This window comes from Falco peregrinus, assembly GCF_023634155.1.
Source record: "Falco peregrinus isolate bFalPer1 chromosome 12 unlocalized genomic scaffold, bFalPer1.pri SUPER_12_unloc_1, whole genome shotgun sequence".
Classification (NCBI taxonomy): Eukaryota; Metazoa; Chordata; class Aves; order Falconiformes; family Falconidae; genus Falco; species Falco peregrinus.
This window is the reverse complement of record NW_026599548.1, coordinates 450951-476497: the sequence shown is the minus strand read 5'-3', so window position 1 is coordinate 476497 and position 25547 is coordinate 450951. Positions and strand designations below refer to the sequence as shown.

Sequence of the window (25547 nt, the reverse complement as noted above, 5' to 3'; positions counted from 1 at the left end):
GCTGAGGGGAGGGGCGGGGAGGGGAGCGCGCGGGGCGGGGGCGGCGGGGCACGGCCGTGCAGTGCGCGGGGGAGCGATGCGCGGGCAGTAATGCACAAGGTGTGCAATGTGTGTGGGTGCAATGTGCGGGCAGTAATGCATGGGGGTTGCAATGCACGGGGGTGCAATGCATAGGGGTGTGCAATGCACAGGTAGTAATACATGGGGCGTGCAATGGGCAGGGGTGTGCAGTGCATGGGGTGTGCAGTGTGCAACGTGCAGGCGTGTGTAATGCATGGGCAGCAACGCACAGGGTGTGCAGTGCATGGGGTGTGCAGTGTGTGGGCGTGTGCAATGCACGGGCAGCAATGCACAGAGTGTGCAATGAGGGAGAGTGTGCAATGCACGAGCAGTAATGCACAGGAATGTACAGTGCATGGTGGTGCAAAATGCACGAGCAGTAATGCATGGAGGTGTGCAGTGCACGGCAGTAATGCACGGGGTGTGCAATGCATGGAGGTGTGCAGTGCACGGGCAGTAATGCACAGGAGTGTGCAGTGCACGGGGGTGTGCAGTGTATGGCAGTAATGCACGGGGTGTGCAATGCACTGGGGTGTGCGGTGCACGGGCAGTAATGCACGGGGGTGTGCAATGCACAGGCAGTAATGCACAGGGGCGTGCAATGCACGGGCAGTAATGCATGGGGTGTGAAGTGCACAGGGGTGTGTGGTGCATGGGCAGTAATGCACAGGGGTGTGCAATGCACGGGCTGGGATGCACAGCAGGGTGCAACGTGCACAAATTGCACTGTACGGTGGGGTGCAATGCACAGAGGGGGCTGCACTGGGAGGGGGGAAGGGGGGTTGTCCCTGGGGGTGCAAAGCACCACTCAGCACCCCGGGGCGATGCACTGCATGGGGTGCAACATCCCACGGGGAGGGGGCAGGGGGAACAGACCCCCACCACCCCAATCCCATTGGGGCTGAGCTTGGTGCACCCCCGTGCAGCACTGGGGGGGCAGCTGCAATTAGGGGGACTCATTAGCACCACTGGCAGGTGCGTTTATAAAAATTCCATTTTTTGGCCTAGAAATGTGCTCAGGGGGGGAAGGGATATTTTTGTCGAAAAAACCTGCATTTTTTGATTAAAAAAACCAACAATTTCCCTCCGCATCCCAGCAAACACCAAATCATTACAATTTCCACACACAAACACACACACACACCCCCCGGTGAATCCTTTAGGGAAGGGGTTCGGAGCTGGAAGATGCTGCCGCGTTTTCCCACAAAATTTGCAGCTTGCCTTTTTTAGTTTTTTTGAAGAGAAACACTTTTATTCACCCAGCGCGAACCCCGGCGCAAACAAGATTTCCAGAGAATCAAGCTGCTGCTTCAAGGAAAAAAACAACAAAAAACAAAAAACAACCAAAAAACCTAATTACAGAGTCAAATGGGAGGTGACAAATGAGAATTTATGCATTCCCCAACAGGAAAATTTTCCATTTTTGGGGGGAATTAGCAAATAAAAAATTTCGCTAAACAGAGGATTGGGGGGGTGAGGGGGGCTGAGGCGCTCACCGGCCTTATCACCGCATCGTGGATGCAAAGAGCTGTCGGGATTGAATCGATGCTTTTATTAATTCTTCCAAACCTCAGCTTTTTTTGTTTAGTTTTGGTTGGTTTGGTGGGGTTTTTTTTGGTGTTTTTTGCCTTTTTCTTTCTAAAACTTCCCACCCCCCCACCCCAAAAAAACCCCAAAAACCCAAAAAAACCCAGGCGGAGCTGCAGCTGGAGGGTTTCTTGGGGAACATCCAACTCCTGTGCTCTTCATCCTAAAAGAAAAAGAAAAAAAATTAAATTTTGCAGAAATGAAGCGCAATGGATCTTAACAAGAGGAATTAAGCACTGGGGCGGCTCCTTAACGAAGCAGCTGGGAATTAACCCCCAAACTGGCTACATGTTTGGGCAGGGCGCTCCAAAAAAGGAGGAGACTCAATCAAAAAAATCGTGGATTATATCATCACCTTCACGCAAATATTCACAGTTATTCCGGTTGCGGCTCCGCAGCTGCTGGCAGCGGCTCCTTCTCCTCCTCGCTCCTCTCCTCCTCCTCTCTGCCAGCCCAACCCTCAGTCTCATTTTGGGGGGAACCCGCTGGTTCCTGGGGATTTTCGGGAGCCACAGACGGTTCTTCGGTGGCTTCCGAAGGTGCCGCCGCTGCTTCAGCCGTCGCAGGCGCTTCCAATGTTGCTTCCGCTGACGCTTCCGCCGGCGCCTCCTCCGCTTCCAGCTCGTCGTCTTGCAGGAAGGGGGGCATCAGCAGTGGTTTGGGGGGCTGATCTTGCTCCCCCAGATTTTTCAGAAATTCCTCAGGTTTGGAAAACTCTTTGGAAGCTACTGCCGCTTCTGTAGCTTCCGCCATTCCTCCTTCCCCTTCCTGGGCCACCTCGGCCACGGCGGTTTCGGTCGCTCCTTCCCCAGCGCCGTCCCCACCTTCCAAAGCTTCATCCACGTCCTGATCGGCGATTTCATCCGTGAAGGGATCTTCTCCCTGGGGGGGGGGGGGGGGGGGGAGGGGGGCGAAAAAAGACACACAAAGAGTCATCAAGCTGCGGCAAAGGGAATCTCCACCGGGAAAACGCGGGAGAGGTGCTGGGTTTGGTTGGTTTTTTTTTCGTTTTTTTGGCAAAACCAAAATAGCGGCTTGGCGCCAGATGGTTTTAAAATGGTGGCCTAAAAAAAAAAAAATATATATATAATAATCCATCGTGGAAAATCCCAAAGGATTTGCAGTGAGAGAAGAACCCCGGGAAAAAGATCCCACACCTGGAAGGAGTGGAAAGAACCAGGAAAAGCTGGCAAAGCCCGTGCGCGGCATCGCGGGCGCCGCGCTGGACCCTACGTGTCGGTGCTGCCATCAAAGCGCGCCGGAATTTACCGGCTCTGCTCCTCACCCGGGAGGAATTTGGGATTTATCCGAGACGTTTTAAAATCCAAAAGGAATTCCTCAACCTTCCGGCCCTGCTTTCGAGCCGCCAGATCCCCCTTCCATCCCTGGGAAGAGCGGCGCCGCTTCCACGTTTTCATCTCGCCTTTTAGGTTTGATTTTTATTTTTATTTTTTCTCGGGAGATGGAGGAATCCAGCTGCGGTCGGAACCTGGCGGCTCTCTCCCTCCTACATCCTACCGCGAGGGGTCTCTTGGGGACACCAAGACCCTCCGGATTCGGGGGTTTTTAGTGTGTTTTTCTTTTGGTTTGTTTTTTTGTTTAATTGATAGGTTTTTCACCTGATTACCTTCGTTCAGGCCGACGGTGGATCCCAGCACCGCTCCCCCTCGCTCGCGGGGGGCTCTGCTTGCCTTTGGCGAGGGAGGAAGGTGCGGGGCGAGCGCTTGGAGGGTCAAAGTAAGGGTGGTTGCAGCCCTACAACCTTGACCTTGCCAGGGAGGAGATGCCCCACACACACCCGGTGCTGCAATCCGAGGAGAAACTGCGCTTTTAAAATTCCCTTAAGTTGGTTTTTTTTCGGCTTTTCGTTCTCCCCCCCCCCCTCCCCCCCCCCCATCGCAGGTCTCAAGCGGGAAGGGAAGGAGGGAGGGCAGCATGCCGACGATGGCAGAAACCTCGCCTGAAATCTGATCGACTGTGTGGCGGAAGGAGAGAGAGGTTTTAAGTTTTTGCAAAAAAAAAAAAAAAATTAAAAAAAAAAAAATTCTCTGGCCCTTTCCTCCTTTTTTTCCACCCCCTCCCCTCATCCTGGGGTTAATATCTCCCTCGATCAGAGATTCAGACCAGGTTGGCTGCCTCCACGCGAGAAGATCCATGCAGGTTGGAGGAGAAACCTCAACGTTCATCTTCTCCGGCTCCTGGCCTCATCCAGAACGATGAGGATCGTTCTTAACCCTACGGAGGTCACGGGGAGATTAAAAATATCGGGGCTCTACCTCGCGATCTGGACCCCAGTGTCCGTTATCGCCGGTAAAATCTACCGGGGGATGTGAAGTCCACTCGTGGTGGAGACTGTCACGGCTTCCCTTGGGAAGGGCGAGGTGTCCCGCCATCCCTCCGAGGAGGAATCGTTAGGCCGATGGTCAAGAAATCATCTCTTGATGCGGCCAAGGCTTGTTTAATTATCGCCCTGCGTCTCCAGCCTTCCTTTCTGGGGGAAGGTTTGCCGAGAACGTTTTACGGCGAGGTGGCTCTTGGCATTACCTGGAATCCTCAGATTTTCCTCCACCCCTTTTCAGTCTGGTTTTGCACCTGGGAATGATACGGAGACCGTGCTGGGATGGAGCCGAAGATCTCCTCCTGCCGATGGACAAAGGTCAGGTGCCCGTGCTGATTCATTTAGATCTGCCGGCAGCCTTTGATACCGTTGATCATGAGGAGAAGTGGATGCGCCTGCGGACCCTGGCAGGGGTAGACGGAGTTGCACTTGAGTGGTTCCGGTCTTTTGGGGTTTGGGTTTTTTGTTTTGTTTTGTTTTTTTAATATTTTTTTTTTTTAATTTCTCTGAGAGATCCCGGAGGTTTGCACCTCTCTGCCCCCAAGGGCGCGCTCTCTCTCTCTCTCTTTCTCCTGTGGGGTACCGCAGGGTTTTTATCTCACCCTCCTGGTCAACGTGTATGAGAGGCCGGGTTAAGGGGATCCTATGCCGACAAACTCTCAGCTCAAAGTCTCTTTTCACTGGACCCAGAGGCTGGAGTCACAGTTTGATTCGATTTTTAGATTTTTTTAATTTTTTTTTAAATTTTTTTAGCAGAGACTGGGCATGACTGCAGCTCGCTCAGTCCAGGTTTAGCCCAAAACAATAAAACCACGACGCTGGTGGGACAAGGGGAGAAAAAAAAAACAAAAAACATCTGCTCCCCCATGGGGGGGGGGGTGTGTGTGTGGGCATCTGCCTGCCCTTGTCTGCCAGGTTTGCAAACAAGGGGTTCTCCTGCTGGATCCTGGGCTGTTCCCGGATTCCCAGGGAACAAGCAAGTAGCCACAAGCGCTTCTTTTCATCTTCGCTTGGTGGAGGAGGTAGCGACCTCTCCTCTCTCTCTCTCTCTCAATCTCTCTCTCTCTCGGATGCGGACCTGGCCCGTTACACCCGCGCCGCCTCCGGCCCCGCGGCTCGCTCCGTGGCGTTCCCGCATGGAGCCGCTTCCCCCCCGTGCTCTGAAGTCTGCGCTTGCCTTCCGGGCTTCTTTCTGTCATTCCGAACGCTGGTTTTGGGGCTTAAGCCAACCCTACCCTGCCCTCTCCTCGTGCTCCATCTCGGCTCTGAAGATCGGCTGGGGTGTTCTCTGCCACTTCCCAAGGGAAGAGGAGGACCAAAAGGAGGGGTGGGGTGGGGGTGGGGATGCTAAGGAGGGTGTTTCAGCTCACGGGAATGGGATGCACCCCCCCTGGCGGGGTGCTCCGTCACTTGGTCGAGCTGCCAGGAGCGCCGCAGAGCCCGGCTCTTTAGACAGGGTAAAAACAATTCCCCTCCCCCGTGCAGGGCTAATGGGTGGGCCACGAGCCAGCCACGGCAGATTCAATCCTGGCGGAACTCAAGCGGTGGCTTCCCGACCCACGCGCTCGCTTCCCTGCACTGGGGGGGAGCCCAGTGTCCCCCCCGAGACCACAGCTCGAGGGGTGGCCGGGGGAACCGGAGCTCTCCTTTTGCTATTTTGGTTTCTTTAATTAACGTTCCCGTTTTGGACGGTTTCGTAATTGATCTACACACGCCTGGAAATGACAGTAGGTATAGTTTGCAAGTTAAAGGAATGAAAAAATAATAATAATAAAAAAACAAAACCAAAAAACCACAGCAGAAGTGGTAAACCGCCTACAGAGAAAAGAAACCAGACCCAAGATTTAGAGATAAAAAGGCAGCAGAGTGGCACCTACGCTTCTGCCCATCGTACGCAGCGCAGCGTCCCGTCACCGACACGCAGCACCCAGCAAGACCTGGCTCCGTGCCACTCCGGGAACTCGGCACAAGTTGCCACCTCTCTCCTTCACTCACCTTGAGGTATTTTTCCAGCATCTTTACGATGTGTTTGTTATTCAGGACGCTCTTGGCGACGTGTAAGCTGGTTTTCTTGAACTGCTCTGCAGCCATCTGCAAGGGAAGCCAACACAGGGCTCAGTTCAGAGCAGGAGGAGGTCGAACACGGAGCCTGGCTCAAGAATTTCGTGTTCTGGCCTCCTCCTCCAGCCCTGTCTCAAATCCCAGAAAACATCACAACAAGCAGATGCAAGGGAGCACCTGCCTCTCTTCTGCTAACACAAGCCCTGGAGAAAGATGCATTTCAGCGCCAACAGCTGGAACATCCCCCCCAGATGTCCCCAGATCAGCGATGTTCAGGTCAAACTCCTCAAGACAGGAGACAAAGCCCATCTTGAGGGATGTGCAGTGCTGACCAGAGCTCACCCCATCTCCCATCTGCAACATCCAAAGCCCCTCCCCAGCCTGGGCTAATTTAGGCATCGATTAGGTCTCATGTATGAATTCCCCAAGCACCCCCAGAGGCAATTTTTCATTTTAATTTCTAACAAGCACCCGGAATTTAAGAGGCGGCAACATTTAGCCCGCACATTTACGCAGTCCACCTGGACAACGTACCCTGCTAAACCCCCAGCGAAAATGAAAGGCCAGATTTCCCTTTTTAATATCATTTTTTCCTCCTCATCTCCCCATTTCCCACCTGCTCGTGCCCCCCTACGGAAGGGCAGACCCTGCAGAATGCCGCCACAAGCACCCCACCACCCCTCACAGCTCCCCCGCCGGTGGCTTCGCCTCGCGGTGCGATCGGAGACAGTACGAGAAGGTTTTTAGAAGCCACAAATAAACCCTGAGTGCCCGGACTGACCCCCCTCTCCTCCCCCAGAGAGAGGTGAAAGGCTCCGGTTTGGAGGCGAAGGGAAGCGAGGGGGGTCTCACCCTGCGGTTTCTGTTGTGATCGGCAGATCGCAGGTGCCTCTGGAGGAGGTGGTTCTGCGCAGGAATCAGCATGTCGCAGGCCATGCAGTGAGCCGCCTCGATCTTCTTAAAGAAATGTTCCTGCCCAATACCTACAGCGACAACCAGACGTCAGCCGAAAATCCAAACCCAAATTTTTGGATCTGGTTAATGCCACGGGCGCCTTTCCACCCCCTCTTAACAACCTTGGGTATCACGGCCAAGACGCTAATTCTGCACCCATATTCCTTCCAGCTTCTGCTTCCAGGGACACACACACACACACACACAAATAATAAAATAAAATCACATACATTGCTCTAAGACAGGGAGGAGAGTTACTCTGCTCTAACCCAGATCGTACCGATGCGGTACCCAGTGCAGGAGGAAGAGAGCCAGGGATACACAGTGGTCGGCTTACCCAGGGCTGTTTTCCTCCTGAAACCAGCCTGCCGCTCCAAAAATCTGTTTAAATAAACGCAGAAGGAACAAATTCTGCTTCCCCCACCTCTGGGTTCCTTCCTCCTCTCTGCTTCAGCTCACTGCGAGACTTTATAGCCAATGTGTGGCTTAAACTAAACTCCACGCCGCTGCCGGTACAGACGGGGCTGCATGTTGAGAAGTGTATTGGGGATGCGCACGGCGATGGAGCCAAGCGCATTTTTTCCCCCCCATCACTCTTGTTGCCACAAGAGATCAACTTTGCCACTTTTAACATTAAAATCGAATGCAGGATCCAGCCAGATTAACCAAACGGCCACAAAAAAAAATAGAATCAACAATTCCTGGGAGTTTTCCCCCCCATTTCCCTAATTTTAATCCCTCTGACATTGTGTGAGCCTCATGAATCTGCTGCTTGAGAAACCACAGCAAGGACTGCCACTCCCCCGTGGCAACCGAGACTATTTATTTCACAAAGCTGGCAAAAAACCACCCAGAATCTGAGGCTGAGTTACCCGAATCCTCCACATCTGTGCTGCTGTCTCTCCCTGGAAGGAATATTTGTGTTTTCTTGCACACTCACTCGGTCCCTGGACGCAGAACAGACACTCACCCTTAAAAGGATCCGGCTTCTGTTTCGTGCCCTCTTTCTCCGTCAGCTCCTGGCGTCGCTTCTCGATTTTCTTATTCCTGTTGACAATGTATTCCTAGAAGGGAAGAGGACAAAACTCGCTGTCTGCCACGCAACGCACCGAGACGATCCAGTAGCTCAAAAGGGAAATGAATTCTCCCGCAAGGAAGACAGCAGTCAGTGAATTAACTAGACCAGGTGGGTGTTTTTCTCTCCCTGCCTCCCCTCGTTTCTACCAGAGCAAGAGACTGAAAGATCCAAACCGGAGCCAAACAGAACCTCGCTCCCAAATCACCATCTGATTCCTCACGGGAAACCCCAAATCCTTGAAAAATGTCCCCAAAACGCAAACAGTGATCATCCAGAAAATAGAACGCTCTGGTCGTTCTCTCACCTTCCTCAGCTCTAGATGTACAGACGGAGAACACAGTCTCTGGAATATTAATTTCTGATCTTTTCGTTCAAATTCAAATTCAAATACCATTAACTTTCCCTCCGAAGATGAAAAGCCGTGACAAAGCGCGGCACGCAAACCGAAGCCATCGGGCAACGTGTTAACGAGCAGTGATTTGAGCTCACCAAACAGGGGGCCGCGTGTGGATGAATTTTCAGCCTCTTTCACTCTCCATTTAAGCCTAAAAATCCCAAATTCAGCCCGGAAAAACCCAGCGTGGACGCAAGGATGGGTTGAGCTAACACCAAGGCAACCCCTCCTACCTGCAGGAACTCGACGGTTTTATCCGGGAGTTTGGTACCGATGTATCGCAAGGTCTCTTTGTGGAACTTGCTCTGGAGGTGTTTCTGGATCTCCTCTTCCTCAAAACTGCGGAACTTGCAGACGGAACAGGCAAACTGGATTCTAAACAGAGCAAACAAAAATTCAAAAACAGAGCCGTACGGCAAATGAGGAATGAGCTCAGCTTCACAAGAACATCAAGAGGAGACCTCTTCAGTTTTCTTTCTATCCCTCAAGTTTTTCCAGATGCCACCCTGCACCATTTTCCTCTGTCTCAGAACTTTGTAACCACCATGGAGCCCGCGCAGATCGAGCAGCACCTACTTCTCCATAAAACCTTACGCTAAAACCCCGCGTGAGTTCAAAAGCGACTGGAAGAATTCATAGGGCAGGTAGCGAATCGTCCATCTTTGAGACCAAGATCCTCTCCCCAGCGTGGAAAAAAACCCTGAGATACAGAATCACTGTGCCACCTTCGCCAATTAGTCTCTTTTTAGATCATTTATTGTTTTATTTTAACAGCGAGGCTGCAAATAGAGCCACTGAAAACACCCTTCTGAACTTGGAACTACACTCATCAACGTATTAAAACCCACAGCGTGCTTCCTCGTCTTAAACCAGTCATAAAACACACAAAGAGGGGGACACCCTTCCCCCAAACCTGATGAAATCAGAATGCAGAGCCCCAAAACACTCTAGATTTCTCCCATGTTGTGGGGGTGCATCTCACTCCATCCCCTGGCCACTCCAGGATCTCAGGAATCCTCATTAGGGTAACGAGCTGGGGGGTTAAACATCCCTTGATGGTACCAGCACCTCTTCCACGGCTGAGGTGGGAAATGGCACGACCCTACCAGAACCGTTCCTTATCTGCATCGTTAACATCCTCCAACAGCCTTGCAACATTTCTTATCTGAATCCCAGCAGCACCTACTGGAATCCCGAAAATTCCAGGAATTACTGACTCAGGATTGCAGCCAGGACAGAAACCTCCTGCTGATTAAAGCCAGTCACCTCTGACCCTATAAAGAGCAGCCCTAAGCGAGGTGCCTCGAGCTCTCCTGGGCTCTGACCAGCACTGAGCAGGATGCGACCATCCTGAGCTGCCAAGTCAGGAGGATCGCAGCCGAAAAGCCGATGGAAGAGCCTGGGTTGATATTCCCCTCCTCGAGGCTCAGCGCTGCCCAGGGAGAAAGGCAAGGGCATTCCACGTGATAAATTCAGGGAATTCGAGGGGAACTTTGAACTTTTGTACATTTATCTACGTGTATCTCTATACATCTATTCCTTTGTGCCCATCTGCGCATGAGCGTGAACTGATTTAGGCACCTCCCTAAGTCATATCACCATTTCAAACCTGTAGTTAAACCACTTTTTGTAATTTAAGTAAATCCTACCAATTCACTTTGTAAATGTCAAAAATAGTCCCAGCTCAAGTGTTGCGCATGTCTTGTGATCGACCTTAAATTGTGAGTAAGCCTTGGTCGTTCTTTAGATCCAAACTTGTCCAAGCTGAGACTACGACTGATTCCAGCTGCACCCAAGCTCTGGCAAGAGTTTAGAAAGTGAGGGGGTCCTCAAATCCGTGCTCAACGGGAGGGTCTCCCTCACCCTTTTAAGTCTTTAGTTTCCGGGTAAATCATTCCAGCTTAATTTTAATTCGATTCTCCTTTCGATTTATCTACGTCGTAAGTAATAGCAAACTCCGCCACGGAACTTTGGGAAGCCTTACTCCCATAAATTCGTATTAAAACTATTCCACTTAAAATAAAACTTATTAGCGCTTTTGCTGGTGGTTCTTTAAGCGACCTAAACCACTCCTGTGACAACACGGTCAGGCAGAGGAATAACGTTATCTGCAGAAACGCCGGGAACGGGCTGGTTTATTGCTCTTCTTACCTGTCCATAGCACGATCACGCATCCGATCTCTTCTTCGCTGCTTCTCCCTCTTCTTTTTCACCTCCTCATCATCATCCTCACAGCCATCTCCAGATGCTAAGCGGGGGGAAATAAATTAGAATGACCACACTCACAGCCACCCCACTTTGCTGGCTGAGGTATTTTGGGGGCCCAAGTCCCTCCATCTCCTCTTGACTCCCAGCTTTGGGAAGTCACAGCCTGTGGTCTCGGGAAGCTCTCCCTCTCCCAAACCAGCTTCCGACCGGAGGGAAGCGGCAGCCTCTTTCCAAGGCCTCCAGCTGTTATTGTGAAACCTAAACCCTCGTTCCCTCTGGCTCCCTGAACTTCCCACAGCAACTTAAAGTCTTCACAGGCAGTGACGGGATGTGCCATTAGCGGAAAAAGTCCACAATACGGCAAAGACACCCCTCCATCTCCCTTCCTTGGGAGGAGCTGCTACTTCCTCCCTAAATCCTCATTTTTTTTCCCCATTCATCTCTTTTTCACAAGCCTGAAAACATTACTTGAAGTTCAGCAACCAAAGCCAGCGGAGATGCTGTGCACTGCAGTGCTTGAGTAGCAGCTCTGCTTCCCTGGGATGGTTTTAGGTAAGATACCTCACGTCACCTTCCCAAAAATTCCTTGGTAATTACTGGGGAAGCAAAAAAGAACTGAAGATTCAGCCGAGCTAAGCTCTGCAGTGGTTTGGGGTGGAAAGCTCCAAGTCAGAGACCTATCAGCCTCACAGGACTCGGGTACTAGATCATCCACCCACAATGTTTTCAGGTGAAGAAGTCGGGAGACCAGACCCAGACATAGCGGGAAGCTTAAATGGGAATTTTAACAACCAGCTACATCTCAGCTGCAATCCTGAAAAAAACCGACAAGCGGCAACGCAAGTCCGACACGTGGTTTTCCCCCAAGTCACTGAACGCAGAAGGCACAATGTGCTTGGGGTTGAGGTGCCTTGACGGAAAATTCCAACCTAAAGCCAGCTGGAGTGGTTTCAGCTACTTCAGACCATGTGCTTTTGAAATTAGTGCTCCAACATACCTTGAGAGATTCCCATCTATATGCAAAAAATCCAAACAAACCAGGGTTTAGCTTCAGTGACTCCCCAAAAAACGATTTAGTTGATGGTATTTTTGCTCTGCCCTGCTTGTCCTCGCAGCAGGGCAGCCAACAGTGGCAAGTGCCTATGCCAAGAAGCCCAGAAGAACCAAAAAAAATGTTTTGGCACCCCCCCTGGAACCAGGGCAGCACTTCTGCACCATGACAGATGCCAGAGCCCTGGGCTGGGGAACAGGACACAGCAGCAACTTTTGATTTAAAAACTCAAGGTCTCAGTAGCACCCCGGGGTGAAGCCGATGGATTCAGGGCAGGATTAGTCCAGGAGGACAGCGTGGCGGGGTGTAACATCCCACCTTCCTCTGCCAAACCACACCAGTTCCCATTCTCCTGGAAAAGAGAAACATAAAAAAAGATGCTGCTGTTATTTATCATGATTTGGAAGTTTCACAACCCACCCAGCCAGGTCACACGGCAAGCAAAAGGTCTGTAATCTGGGCATAAAATTATTATTTTTATAAGCGTTTACAAAATCGTTGTTTTACATATACCAGGTTGGGTGTCACCGCTAAGTATCACTTCTCAAAACCAGAATTCCTCGCTGAGTCGCCGTGCCGAGGAACAGTACTGCAGGTTACGCACAGTCCTGAGTAAAATCAACGGCAATGACCCCCATGCAACCTGGCAAACCAACCACTAATTGGAATTTAGCCCTAACGAGCCTCGCCAGAAGCAGAAGCACAAGCACAGGATCCGAACCTTTCCACTACAAGTGCTTTCCAGGCACCCGGGTGCAAGCAAATCAGCCAGTAATCCTGGCTGAAGGGCACGGAGAAATTATGAGGAGCAAACAATTTCACAATATATGGGCTCAAAATGCTGTTGCTGGGCGATTTTAAATAATTTGACCCTCATCAAAGTCAAAAGAGCAGAAGAAGCTGCTGGAGTGCTTGAATAGTCCCACATTTGCCACAAAGACTGACTAAAAACCCGAAGGGTTACTTACACCTTTGTCAGCTTCATCTCCTGATTTTTCCTCTCCTTCGCCCTCATCTGCTGCACAAAAGAAACATCATTTAGCTGGTGTTGGGGGATGGGGGGTGGGGGGGTCTTTTCTCCCACTTAGGGCCCCTAATAAACCACCAAACGTCTCAGGACTCCAGAGAAGCTCACAAACAGCTCCGTGGTTTCTCTTTGCCCCTCAGTTTCTGTGGCAAACTCAGTTCTTACTTTCACAACACAAGCCTTGGGCATTCAGTTTTGTCCCAGGCCACCCAAAACCACAGATCACAAAGCCTGTGCACTTGCAGTAGTATTCTCGGGCATTAAAATATGCCCCAGGCCACCCAAACACACAGATCACAAAGCCTGTGCACCTGCAGGAGTATTCTCGGGCATTAAATTTGCCTCAGGCCACCAAATACACAGATCACAAAGCCTGTGCACCTGCAGGAGTATTCTCGGGCATTAAATTTGCCTCAGGCCACCAAACACACAGATCACAAAGCCTGTGCACTTGCAGGAGTATTCTCCGGCATTAAAATTTGTCCCAGGCCACCAAATATACAGATCATAAAGCCTGTGCACTTGCACGAGTATTTTGCGGCATTAAATTTTGTCCCAGGCCACCCAAACACACAGATCATAAACCCTGTGCACTTGCAGGAGTATTCTAACAACGCTAATGGCTGGAAAAAAAGACAACAGCTCTGAAACGGAACAACTCGCAGTCAGCTGAAAGATAAAATGCTTAAAATTAAGGGAAAGGAGCCGGTACTAGCGGGTGAAGACAGGCTCGCACCGTTCTCTGTGTCATCTCCTTCGCTGTCGGTCTTTGCCTGCTTGCTGTCTGGCTCATCTCCACTTTGTGACTGTTTTCGCTTGCGGCCCCCTCCCTCACCGTCCGATCGCCCACCTGAACGGTTTCGGAAACCTCTTCTCTTGGGCTAAAGCGGGAAGAAATCATTTTTATCAATCAATTCGACACACCGAAAAAGGTGAAAAATCCAAGTATTCCACCCATCTGCTCCATCTCCTAAAGAGGTTTAAATTCCTGTGACCCTACAGACGCATTTTTGGCTATAAAGGGATTTGCACAGCCAAAAAGTTGGTGCCCCCGGAGAGAAGATCTGGGAGAGGGCAAGTATCCAGAGGCTCGATTTTCCATGGAAATGGGTAAACACAAGCTTGGTGTCACTCTGCTCTATCCAGGAGGATTTAAATTATTCCATCGTGGAAGAAGCGTGAATCAAAGGCTTGTGCTTCTCCAAAGGCCTCCGCTCTAACGGTGAAGCCTACCCACCCAAGCAAAAAAAAAAAGCGATCCCGACAAGAAAAAAACTTGTGGATAACTGGCTAGCTGAAAAAGGTCACATAGACATAGTCCAGCTGGCTGGACAAAAATGCACATCGCTCTCAGCTTATCTGAAGTAAAGCAAAAGTTACACAATAACAGGAAGATTGCGGTGGGAAAAGAATGTTGCAGGTGGGAACAGATAACTACAGAAGAGAAACTAGGGGTGGGCTTGGTATTTAGGGAACTAACCAATAATGAGCTTAACTTTTGTAATACGTATGAGCTAATTATAACAAGGCATAAAAGTTGACGGTAAGACACAATAAACGAAGTCTGCTGATCACTCATATTGAGTGACTGTGTCTTCCCTCCGTCGCGACAAAAACTGACAGCGATTACTTACCATGAGCGCGTTCATGTGCCAGGGCACCGTACCCATCCTGTCTCTGTTTCGTTGCCTCCCCATTCCATATGGCATATTCCCATACCGTCCCATTCCCATGCCCGACATCCCCATCATGCCATAGTCATAGTCTCCGTAGTCACCATAGTCGCCATAGTCGCCGTAATCGCCGTAATCCCCATAGTCGCCGTAGTCGCCGTAATCGCCGTAGTCGCCATAATCGCCGTAGTCAGGAATGAGGGCTTGGGAAAAGAGGGAAGGGAGCCTGTTGGATCCAGCGCCCCCCATCCCACGCCCACCCATGTAGTTCAACTCATTCCAACGAGCCGAGAGGCGCTCGGAGCTGGAGGAGGGCATGAAGTGGTCGGCGCGGTTGAAAGCGTTGAGGCGCCCTCGGTTTTGAACGCGGTTTTGACCCCGTCCGCGGATCAGGCCGTAGTTGTTTCCTCGGTTGCGAGACTGATCCCTGCGGCTGTCGAACTGGCTCCCAAAGGAATCGTTCCGATCGGTTCCAACATCTCCGTAATCGTAGCTGGAGCGGTACATGTCGCGGTCGTTCATCGAAGACCTCGAGTCATACGAGTCGAAAGACTCGAATCTGAAAGAGCTGCACAGGAGGAGACAACAGTCAGCAGCCAGAATAAATTTTCCACACATCACACAGGCATTTGCATCCATTTTTATCACAATCCAAGTGTTTCTGGCCAGACAACCAGAATAAAAATATTTTTAAACCCTGCATCCTGATCACTTTTCTGTACCCAGATCGCTTTTTCTTTATTCTCGGGGAAAATAAATAAATATCAAAGAATTGCAGTTTTCTGCACGAGTATCTGGACAGAAATCCTTCAGAGAGATCCTAACAGTACTAACTCAATTGCGTTAAACTGCTCTGGATGTTTTGCCAGCTGAAAAGCAGATCCCCAAAGCTTCCCAGGCTGAAGCTGCCTCACCCTCCAGCTGCGCCTCCGGCCGTGAATTAACGCAGATAAACCCCTCAGTGTCTTGCCCGACCACAGCAGCGAGCATCAAATGATAAAAAAAAACCAACCCCAAACTTCATTTATTCAGTAACACTTGCCAACATCTGAATTGTTATTTCAGCAGCAAAACACACCCCGATGTGAAACAGCTCTCCAGACTGGCATAATTTAACCCAGCGGGAGGAAAAAAAAATAAAATTAATTACTGGGCAGCCACGAGGAAAAAGGGACAGAGAGGAAAAAAAATACTTTAAGAAACCTAAAAACTATTAAGTAAAAATCCTCCTGCAAAATCTAGGAACTGAATTGACAATGGAAGTCGCTTTTAATGCTTGGTATGCACATCAAGTTTGATCTGTTTGAGGTTCATATATACGTATCCAATATTTACACACGTGTGCACACACATGTGTCAGGGCAGGTAGAAAAAAAAGCGTTTTAAGGGTTTTTTTTTCTCCAAGGAGCAAATGCTGGATCGCGCCTATGCCATCACCACAGCTTCATCTGAAGTCACAGTGATTAAATTAAATTTATTTTATATTATATTACTTATTTTTTTAAATCAAAATTGTATTTATCAAAATTAATAATAAATAATAAGAATTTATTTTATTATTAATTGAAAATAAAAATTAATTTATTGAAGATAATTAATATGATAATTATGATAACGATTATGATAACAATAACAATGATAATTATGATTATAACAATAATAATAAAAAATAATTTTTAAAAGCTATTTTTTTACTACAGAAAATCAGTAAGAAGTGGAACAGTCACCTATCCTGGTCTTCCATCCCCTCCCCTGTCCCGCCGCTGCCCTCCTTCGATAGCATATCCAAACGCTGGTTGATCTTGGCGATGATGGAATCCGAGTTCTCGTTGGCCGAAGTCTCGGCACCGTAGGAGGCAATGGGCATGGTGGCGCTGACATCGGTGTTCATGCTCAGATCCGAAGTTTTGGGTGTTTCCCAGCTGCTGGAGGTGGCAGCAGCCGCGGCGTAGTTGTACGTGGCCGCTGTATTAGCGGCGGTGGTTTGGGTGTTGTAGTAGTCATAGCCTTCGTAGCCTGGCAGGAAAGGAAAATAAAATTGCAGTTAATACAGTTTTTATAAAGACACGAGTAGCTGGAGGAGTTGAGATGTGAACGGACCCTACCAGGCAAGGCTGCAGCAGGGTTTTACTTCCTTTAAAAGAAATTTGGTTTCCTAAAGCAAGAAACCTCAAAGATTCTCGTTCCCCAACCCTACAAGCGTTAAGAACCTTCCTCCTTTGTGTGCTTTTAACTGCCAACACACAGCACTGCTGGTGTTATTTGCGATTTCTGAACATGACCCTGAGCCACCGACGTCACACGGTCCCCCAAAACACCACGAGAAAAGCCAAACCAGAAGCGCTGCCAGGCACATCGCCATATATCCACCAAAAAAGGACGGCGCCTAACTGAATTAATCAGAAAAATCAAAGCAGCCAGTTGTATTCAAAGAGTGAATATCTGTGGCAAGATACCACGGTGGGGTGGAAAAACCCAACGTGCTGCAGCTGCGCTCCTGAAGCTGCTGGATGCTTCAAGCGATCCCAAGATGTGGAGTGATCCCAAGATGTGGAGAGAGCAATCCGGACCCTGAAGCTGCTGGATGCTTTACGCGATCCCAAGATGTGGAGAGAGGGATCCGCACCCTGAAGCTGGTGGATGCTTCAAGCGATCCCAAGATGCGGAGCGAGGGATCCGCACCCTGAAGCTGGTGGATGCTTCAAGCGATCCCAAGATGCGGAGCGAGGGATCCGCACCCTGAAGCTGCTGGATGCTTCAAGCGATCCCAAGATGCAGAGCAATCCCAAGATGTGGAGAGAGGGATCCGGACCCTGGAGCTGCTGGATGCTTCTAGCGATCCCAAGATGCGGAGCGATCCCAAGATGTGGAGCGAAGGATCCGCACCCTGAAGCTGCTGGATGCTTCAAGCGATCCCAAGATGCGGAGCGATCAATCCGGACCCTGAAGCTGCTGGATGCTTCAAGCGATCCCAAGATGTGGAGAGAGGGATCCGTTCCCTGAAGCTGCTGGAGGCTTCAAGCGATCCCAAGATGTGGAGCGATCAATCCGGACCCTGAAGCTGCTGGATGCTTCAAGCGATCCCAAGATGTGGAGAGAGGGATCCGTTCCCTGAAGCTGCTGGAGGCTTCAAGCGATCCCAAGATGCGGAGCGAGGGATCCACACCCTGAAGCTGGTGGATGCTTCAAGTGATCTCAAGATGTGGAGTGAGGGATCCACCACGTGCCTGTGACTTGTGTTTTTATTCAGATTATAATTTCTCCAGAGCAGGAACAGCTTTTATGCTCTGCGCCAGCACAATGCTCGGTGCGCGAGTCCTCGACAGGAGTGCTCAGGCTTTATAAAAAAAGAGGAATAACAGGAAAAAAAAAAAAAATCCTCATCTTCAGCTACGACTTGAGCTGGGAGGTTTGAATCCACAGCCTGACACACAGCGTTCAGTTTTATACTGTGAAGGCCAATGAAATAATATTTTCGACAACAATTTCAGTCTTTTGCTTGGGAATGTGTTAAGACTAGCTTACAAGAGCCACAGGATCCAAACAGAGGCCAATTAACTAATTGCTCAGAGCTGCCAAGTTCATTAGCGAAAGCAAATCCTGTTTTACTGAGGAAGTGCCGGCTCGCACAGAGAACTGCGCCCGTGCACCATCAAGCTGCCAGAATTACAAGCACAAAGCTTGGGTTTTGAGGGGAAAATGATATAAACTCGGTAAAATCAATCTATTAATGCACACATCCGGCTGTCCCAGGTCAAACGAGAGGAGGGGACACAAAAGAAATCAACTTTTCTCATCCTCGAGCTCATTTTTCTGCTTTAAGGAACAGATGGCCACCAGTCCTCAGGACAAAGCTGCTGCCTTGGCAAGAGGAAAAAGCTGCAATCACAGGCACAAAGTAACGATAAATGAATTAATTATTGAGGAGGAGCGGTTTCAAAGCATGGCATCACATCCATGATGCTGACTTCCAAGCGGAGACAGCGCACAAGCCGGAGATTAGCTCCGCAGCCGGCTCGAGGGACCGAGCAGGGCACCCCAGCCCCCGGGGACAAGTGAGGTCGTTCAGCACCTACCTTGCCAACTCGTTGCATTCGTCGCGTATGTACCTGAACAGGACAGAAAAAAAAAAAAAAAAAAAAAAAAAAAGGTGTTTCAGCTCAAAAAGCTTCGGAGATGAAATATATGTCATTCAGTCTACTTGCTGGGTAAAAATGACAGACGCTTTTGCACAGAATGGGAAAGCAAGCAGCTGGGACTTCCAGTAGCTCATTATTCAAATGAAATGGCTAATATGTCCTTCTTTTAATATGTTTTTTTCAAACACTTTCAAATATTTGTGCTTGAAAACCTGTCAAGAAGCAGTAAAATGGCAGCAAAAGCACCGACGTTCGCTAAACCCATCCCTTTCAGGAGCATCCCGCTGCTTCTGCTCTTGTTCAAGCTGGGCAGGAGGTCAGAGGAGAGCACCCCAACTCCCGAATACCCCAGCCACGCTCTGTTTTGCAGCACTTATAAACCCCAGGCGATAAAGCAAAGCACAGGATTAACCATACACCAGACTGGGACCAGTTCCTCCAGTAGGGAATGCTGGGAATCATAGCGTCTCACGCTGTCCCGGAGGCAACTTTACAGAAAAACAAGGAGAAATTCCCTCAAACAGATAAAAGGAGAAGAAAGGCTGAAAAAACTGTTTCTATATTGTACAACTTTGGCTAGAAAGAAATAAAAATAAGTTATATTCTCAAATTGCAATTCCCTACATTTTTATTTTTTTTTATATACACAAAACTCACCTTGAGTGTTGGTGGCCCCAGTATTCCAGGTGCCATAACCTGCAAGAAAAAGAAGGGAGCTGTTAGAAAGATCACCTCTGCTCTTATCACAGGGGTTTGTTTCTTCCCTTAATCGCTTCTAAAAACCATGAAGTCTTTAATTACAGCTGCACTTCTGCTTTTTACTGTTGGGGAAACACACCTGAAGCTTGCCTGATGCTTTCTTTCCTATCGTTTCAGCAATCTGAAGGTCAACAAGATGTACCGAAACACTGAGAATTAAAAAAAATGACAGTGTGTTTTGAAAGAGATCAGTTTGAAGAGGTGCTTGACATAAGGATGGTGCAAAACTACGTTTACGTAGGAGAAAATTGCAGGATAAATCATTTAAAGAAGCGAACCGTCATCAAGGACGGACATTTCGATTGTTTTATGCCAGCAGCAGCATCCTTTTTCGCAGGGAACATTGGTTATCCGCAAACGTATTACGAGATGAGCACTGCTACGATAAAAGCCAATCAAATAAATGGAGGTCCCTCCCCTTTCGAGCACTAATTGCAATTTTGTGCTAACGAGGCAGCTTCGGTCTGGTCTCTCCCAAAACAGCAGCGGGATGAAGCGCTTGCCCGGGTGGAAGACGAAGCAAAGGGCCACGACACGCAAGTGCTCCCGCTGTGACTCCAGCAGCTTTCACGTCACAGCAGCAAGGGGTCTTCCTCACCAAAATAAATCATCTCTCCATTTTAAACCTTTTCCCAAGTTTCCGGGGGTGGGGTGGGGGGTGTGGGGGGAAATCAGCATCGCTGGCATCACAGCAACCCCCAAAAGGCCCGCAGCGAGCTCAGCAAACACCTTCATCTGCTCAAAGGGCATTTGATAAATAAGCTCCGTGCTGCAACAGAACCCTGAGATTATCTAAATTAAATCTTGAAATCAAAAGCACCACGATGGGTGTTTTACTGGGAGCATCTCCCAGCGTCTTTTTTGTCACTTCTCCATGGAAAAACATTTTTTGAATCTGCACTTCTTATCCTGATGGGAAAAAATAAGTTGGTCCACATGCAGAACTGCTGATACCCAGCTTCCTATGGATCCGAATTATTTCGATACCCACTGTATTACCCCAAATTTTTCCCCATTTTTTGTTCTGGCCTTGCCTCCCCCCCGGCAGCTTCCCTTCCCTTTAGCAACCTCATCCCCCTCCAACCCTTTTGACATTTTTGGAGGTGGCCCCCAATTTCACAAAGCTTTTATATGTTCTGAATTGGGCCCCCAAGTTTGAAAAATTTATTTTGGAGAGCCAGACACCGATCCTGCAAAAACTTTTGGGGAGGTGGCTCCTGATTTTGCCAGACTTTCCCAATTTTGGAGGCAGCCCCAATTTTGCAAAGTTGTTTTGTTTGTTTTTTTTTTAGCAGCCACCCTCCATTTCATAAACCCTCTCTATTTTCTTGAGATAAGCCTCCAATATTGCAAAGCTTTTGTACTTTTAGCAGCAGCCCCTGATTTCACAAAGCGTTTATATATTTTTGGATGGAGGCCCCCAATTTTGCCAAACTTTTCTCCTTTTGGAAGCAGACTCCGATTTTGCCAAGTTTTTCTCTCTTTGGTGGTAGCCCCACGTTCCAAAAAAAAGGTTTGCATTTTCTGGAGGTGGCCCCCAATTTTGCCAAACTTTTCTATTTTTGGCAGTGGCCCCCCATTTGCAAACTTTTATACTTTTGGAGAGAGCCCCAATTTTGCAAAGCTTTTCTATTTCGGGCAGCAGCCGCCAGTTTCACAAAGCTTTTCTATTTTCCGGGGGCAGCCCTCAATTTTGCAAAGCTTTTATTTTTTTGGAGGCAGCCCCCCGTTTTCCAAAAACTTCTTTTTTGGTGACAACCCCTAAATTGGCAAAACAGCCCCTCATTTTACAATTTTTCTCCTGCTGCCCCTGGCTCCCTGCACAAACCTAACACCCACCAAGGATGGTAGAACACCTCTCCCTCTTAACAACTTGGATTTTTTTGGTGGGCAATCACCTTTAGGCTCACAAATCCTCAAGAAATGATGGGTAAAACAGTCGCCGCTGTATTTTTGAACTCCTGTAGAAACCACAGCACCAACAAAACAGGAACTGCAACACGTGAACACCGTCTCAAGTCGGAGCTTTACTACCAAGTAATTTCCTTTCCCACCACGGGTGTTTTTAGGTCCAGTCATTCCCCGTCCAACTTCGCTTTCCAGCAGGAGCAGGACAGCACCGGGATGAGGTTTTCCAGTGCTGGTGGGGCTCGTGGAGAGGATCAGATCAAGACAGAGCATGGAAATTCAGGACAAACCTCTGACCCCAAAGCCTGACTTTAAAACTGATTATTTTTTTTAAAAAAAAAGCTCAATTTTCACGCTCCCTCCTCCAGCACATTAAGTCACCTCTTGCAAACAAACTGCTGAGCACCCCTGATTCTTTCAAGTGACACCAAGTGACACCGAGCCCCCAGTTGTCACAGGCATCATCCCAGCTCGATGCCTGCCTCCAGGCACGCTCGTAGCCGGAGAAAATTGGGAAGAGAAAGGGAAGCCAGAGCAGGGAAGCTTTTTTCTGGGCAGGTTGCTCAGTCTCTCACCCGGGGAACACCAAAAATAGCAGCAGCCTTCACGCTTTCGACGGCACACAGACTGGTCTGATCAAAAGCGAGCTCCTCTCCTTCGATTTTTAACCCACCTTTGAGAAAATCTTGGGGACTTTAATTCAGGAGGCAAAAAAACCTTGAGGAAAACGCAGGCTGCTCGGCCCAAAACACAGCGTCTTTCAGCCAGTGTCCCACCTCTTTGTACCTCCAGATTCTATAGGATAAATCTCCCCGCCTTTACGTTATGTGCATACATGTTGGCTGTCTGACTGGCCACAATGACCACTGTTACCACTACGATCGTATTCTTTCAAGGAATGAAGAAATCTGGGTTAATTCAAGACCTAAAGCTTTCAGTACAATTTCAGAATGCAGTAACTGGAGTTCAACATCTAATTTTGAAACAAAATATTACGTCAGAAAACCCACTAGATGAAAGACTTGGGTACGAATGACTCTACCAACGAGCAGAGGTTGCATACATCAGTTCTGCAGCAGCACAGCACATCCATAAACATCCCCAGAGAGAAAAACGCAGCGGAACAAATCATCGCCGCCTTCTGGGATAATAAACACAAAGTAACATGCAGAGCAAGGAAAAAAAAAACCAACTTGGAACGGAGCAAGTAGTGGATTTTACAGAGCTAAGTGCACAACGCGTCCTGACTCCCGGCTGACTCCCAGGACGGCGCTCCCTGAGCTGGGGGAAAAGCTTGGGGATCGTTTTTCTCTGCACACATGTACGCGGGGAGCACGACTCTGGAGCCGAGGAAGCAACCTCCACAGATCTGCTTTGTTTAGTCTGTGTGAAGTGCTGAGAAGTTTAAACACCAGCAGAAAAAAAGCCGGAGCCCAGGAGACAATTCCTTCTGAAAGCAGGGAGGCCCAAGCTTCTCCTGCTGATTTCAACAAAGGACTTTATCCGGGGAGAATGAAGTTTGTCTTCTGCTGGAATCAAAGCAACCCAAGTATTTAAATTAAACCTATATATCACATGCTCCACACAAGGCTTGGCTGTGAAGGGTGCTCTCCTCTAAAACCCACTCACGTGGAACCGCACGATCCTCAACGCGCAGAGAATTAAAAATGAAGGGGCTGGTTATGAGGCGACTACACCTGAGGTTTATTTATAAACCCCCAAATATACAAGAACTCATTCATTTTTCCACCATGTAATGGTAAAAGTCCACAACAAAACTGCAAAGCGCTCGGGGGTTTTAATCTATTAATAGTTCTGCAAGGCAAAGGGAAGACTTAAGCAGCTCATTAACTCCACAAAGCCAACGAAATCTTTCTCAGGAGTAACTTTTAACTGCCTAAACTCTTCCGAGCTGTTTATCCAGACTCGCTCAGGTGTTGGCAGAGAGAAACTGGCACTCGTAGAGCATGATTCAACACAGATTTGAGGTGTTTTGTTTTTTTTTTAATCCTGTCAATGTTTCTCACCTCATTTTTATGCCCAAAGAACAGGTAAAACACTTAAAAAGCATTTAAAAGCATGACGAAAGAGATGCCGGGCATCAGGTCTCCACCAAGCTGAAAGTGGAGACAGGAGGAACCTGGAAAGAGCAACTTGTCAACAGGTCTGTATCAACACGACGCCCGGGTGAATTACAAACGATCATTGCATAAAAAGTGACCTGTGGGGTTATTAAACACATGGAGAAACGGCACTGCTGCTGTATTATTTATAAAATCCCACCACAGTCGTTATTATGTTATGAAACCCAAGGAAGCGTTTTCAATAGCAAAAGTAAAAACCGCCCTCGTGGGACTGTGGTGTCCCTGAAGGTGAACATTAAGAGAAGCATGAACTCAAGGTGGGAAGAGGATGGAGAGCTCCGAAGGGGCACGACAGGGAGGGGATCCAGGCTGTTGGGATGCTCCGGGTGGATCCAGGCTGTCGGGATGCTCCGGGCTCCGATCTGGGAGCATTTATTTACCCACATGCCACCACCTCACAGCTGAATCAACTTCATCCAGAGACTTTTAAACTGATATGCATCGATCCAACTTTGACCAGGGGGACTTTCTTTCCATTTCCACTTCCACAAGCCTCGTTTCAGGAGTTAAAGGGATAATAAACCCCAGCAGAAGCTGGGAGAGCACGGCGAGGCTGATCAGCTCAAGGCTGTTCAGCGCTTTGACGAAGGAGGGTGGGTTTTTCCCCTCACAAATCGCTCCCCCACGCCAGCAGACAAAGCTTAACGCCATTAACAGCCTTTCCCCGCTGTTCTGAGTCTCGTCAGCATTCCGGGGGGCTCTCGCCTGCCGCCCTACCCTTTGTTTGATGCCTTCTTGTGAGGCGGGGACATTTTGGGGGGCTCTCACCTGCAACCTTACTCTTCATTTGACGCCTTCTTGTGAGGAGGGGACATTCTGGGGGGCTCTCACCTGCTGCCCTACCCTTCCTTTGACGCCTTCTTGTGAGGAGGGGATATTTTGGGGGGCTCTCCTGCCACCTTACCCTTCCTTTGACAACTTCTTGTGAGGAGGAGCCATTTTGGGGGGCCCTTACCTGCTACCCAACCCTTAATTTGTCACCTTGTGAGGAGGGGACATTTTGGGGGGGCTCTCACCTGCTGCCCTACCCTTCATTTGACACCTTGTGAGGAGGGGACACTTCGGGGGGGCTCTCACCAGCTGCCCTTCCCTTTGTTTGTCACCTTCTTATGAGGAAGGGACATTTCGGGGGGCTCTCACCGGCTGCCCTACCCTTCGTTTGATGCCTTGTGAGGAGGAGACATTTCGGGGGGGGGCCTCACCTGCCGTCCTACCCTTTGTTTGACACCTTCTTGTGAGGAGGGGACATTCTGGGGGGGGTCTCCTGACACCTTCCCCTTCCTTTGACGCCTTCTTGTGAGGAGGGGAAGCACCTCAGGGGGTGCAGGCACAGCTGGGGGGCTCGAGGAGGGAAACCGGGGGGGGGGGAGGACGACGACACAGGGCCACCACGGCTCGTTGTGTGGCTGTGACAGATGCCAGGATCGGGCCCCCGCTGCTGAGCCACCCGCTGGGGCTCCCCCCGGGGGTAACGGGGGGGGGGGGGTGGTGTGTTCAGCTCCGCCCAGGGTGAAGACGGTGCCCCGCGGTGGGGGGGGAGGGGGGGGCGGCGCTCAGCCGATGCCCGGCGTGGGCCTGAGGATACGCTCCAGCTGCCCCCACCGAGGACCCCCCTTCATCAAGCGGCCCTGCAGGGGCCTCCCCGGGGAAGGAACGCGGCGCCCGGGGGGGGGGGGGTGTCATAAGCGGGGGGGGGGGGGGGGGTGGGAGGCGCACGCGGCGGGGGGCGTGGCCGCGCGGCCGCCATTTTGTGTCGTCTTCAGAAATGGGACCGGCTCCATTTCCGCCCCCCCAGCGGCCGGGGGGCTGAGAAGGGAACAGCCCCCCCCCCCTCAATAACAGTCGCCCACCAATCGGCGGCGCCCAACTGCGGAGCGACGCGGCGCTCGGCCAATCAGCGTCGGCGCCCCCTCACGGGAGGAGAGCACAACGCCTCCCGCAGGGGCTGACGCCCCACCGTTACGGGGAGCCGCCGCTGAGGCAGCGGAAGAAGCGACCCGCCGCCCCGGGGAGGAGAAATTCCGGCCCCAGCGCCGCCCCGGGGCCGCCCGCACCTACCGCCGTATCCCTGCTCCATCGCTCCCCTCCGCCTCCGGCCAGCGGCGCCGCACTGCCCTCCCCAGCGCCCGCTGCGCAGGCGCGCCGCGCCCGCCGCCCATTGGGCCA

The 25547-nt window shown here is 50.1% G+C and overlaps 1 protein-coding gene across 6 annotated transcripts; it reads right to left on the bottom strand.

Annotated features, from left to right (window-relative positions):
• Window positions 1–1282: 1282 nt before the first annotated feature.
• AKAP8 (A-kinase anchoring protein 8) lies at window positions 1283–25547 on the bottom strand. 6 transcript variants are annotated; one of them, XM_055793121.1, is made up of 14 exons: window positions 25440–25547; window positions 19228–19266; window positions 18508–18540; window positions 16159–16447; window positions 14393–14999; window positions 13495–13639; window positions 12702–12749; window positions 10624–10720; window positions 8706–8847; window positions 7971–8064; window positions 6899–7029; window positions 5981–6076; window positions 2003–2529; window positions 1283–1810 (listed from the first exon to the last, which is right to left on the bottom strand). In XM_055793121.1, exons 1-13 carry the CDS (start codon window positions 25456–25458, stop codon window positions 2023–2025), a joined length of 2247 nt encoding a protein of 748 aa, XP_055649096.1. In that variant the 5' UTR covers window positions 25459–25547; the 3' UTR covers window positions 1283–1810; window positions 2003–2022. The 6 variants fall into 6 exon arrangements, 3 of the variants coding, with proteins under 3 accessions (XP_055649096.1, XP_055649097.1, XP_055649098.1); XM_055793122.1 differs by having other exon boundaries at window positions 12702–12746; XR_008745176.1 differs by lacking the exon at window positions 1283–1810 and adding an exon at window positions 4192–4389 and having other exon boundaries at window positions 2392–2529.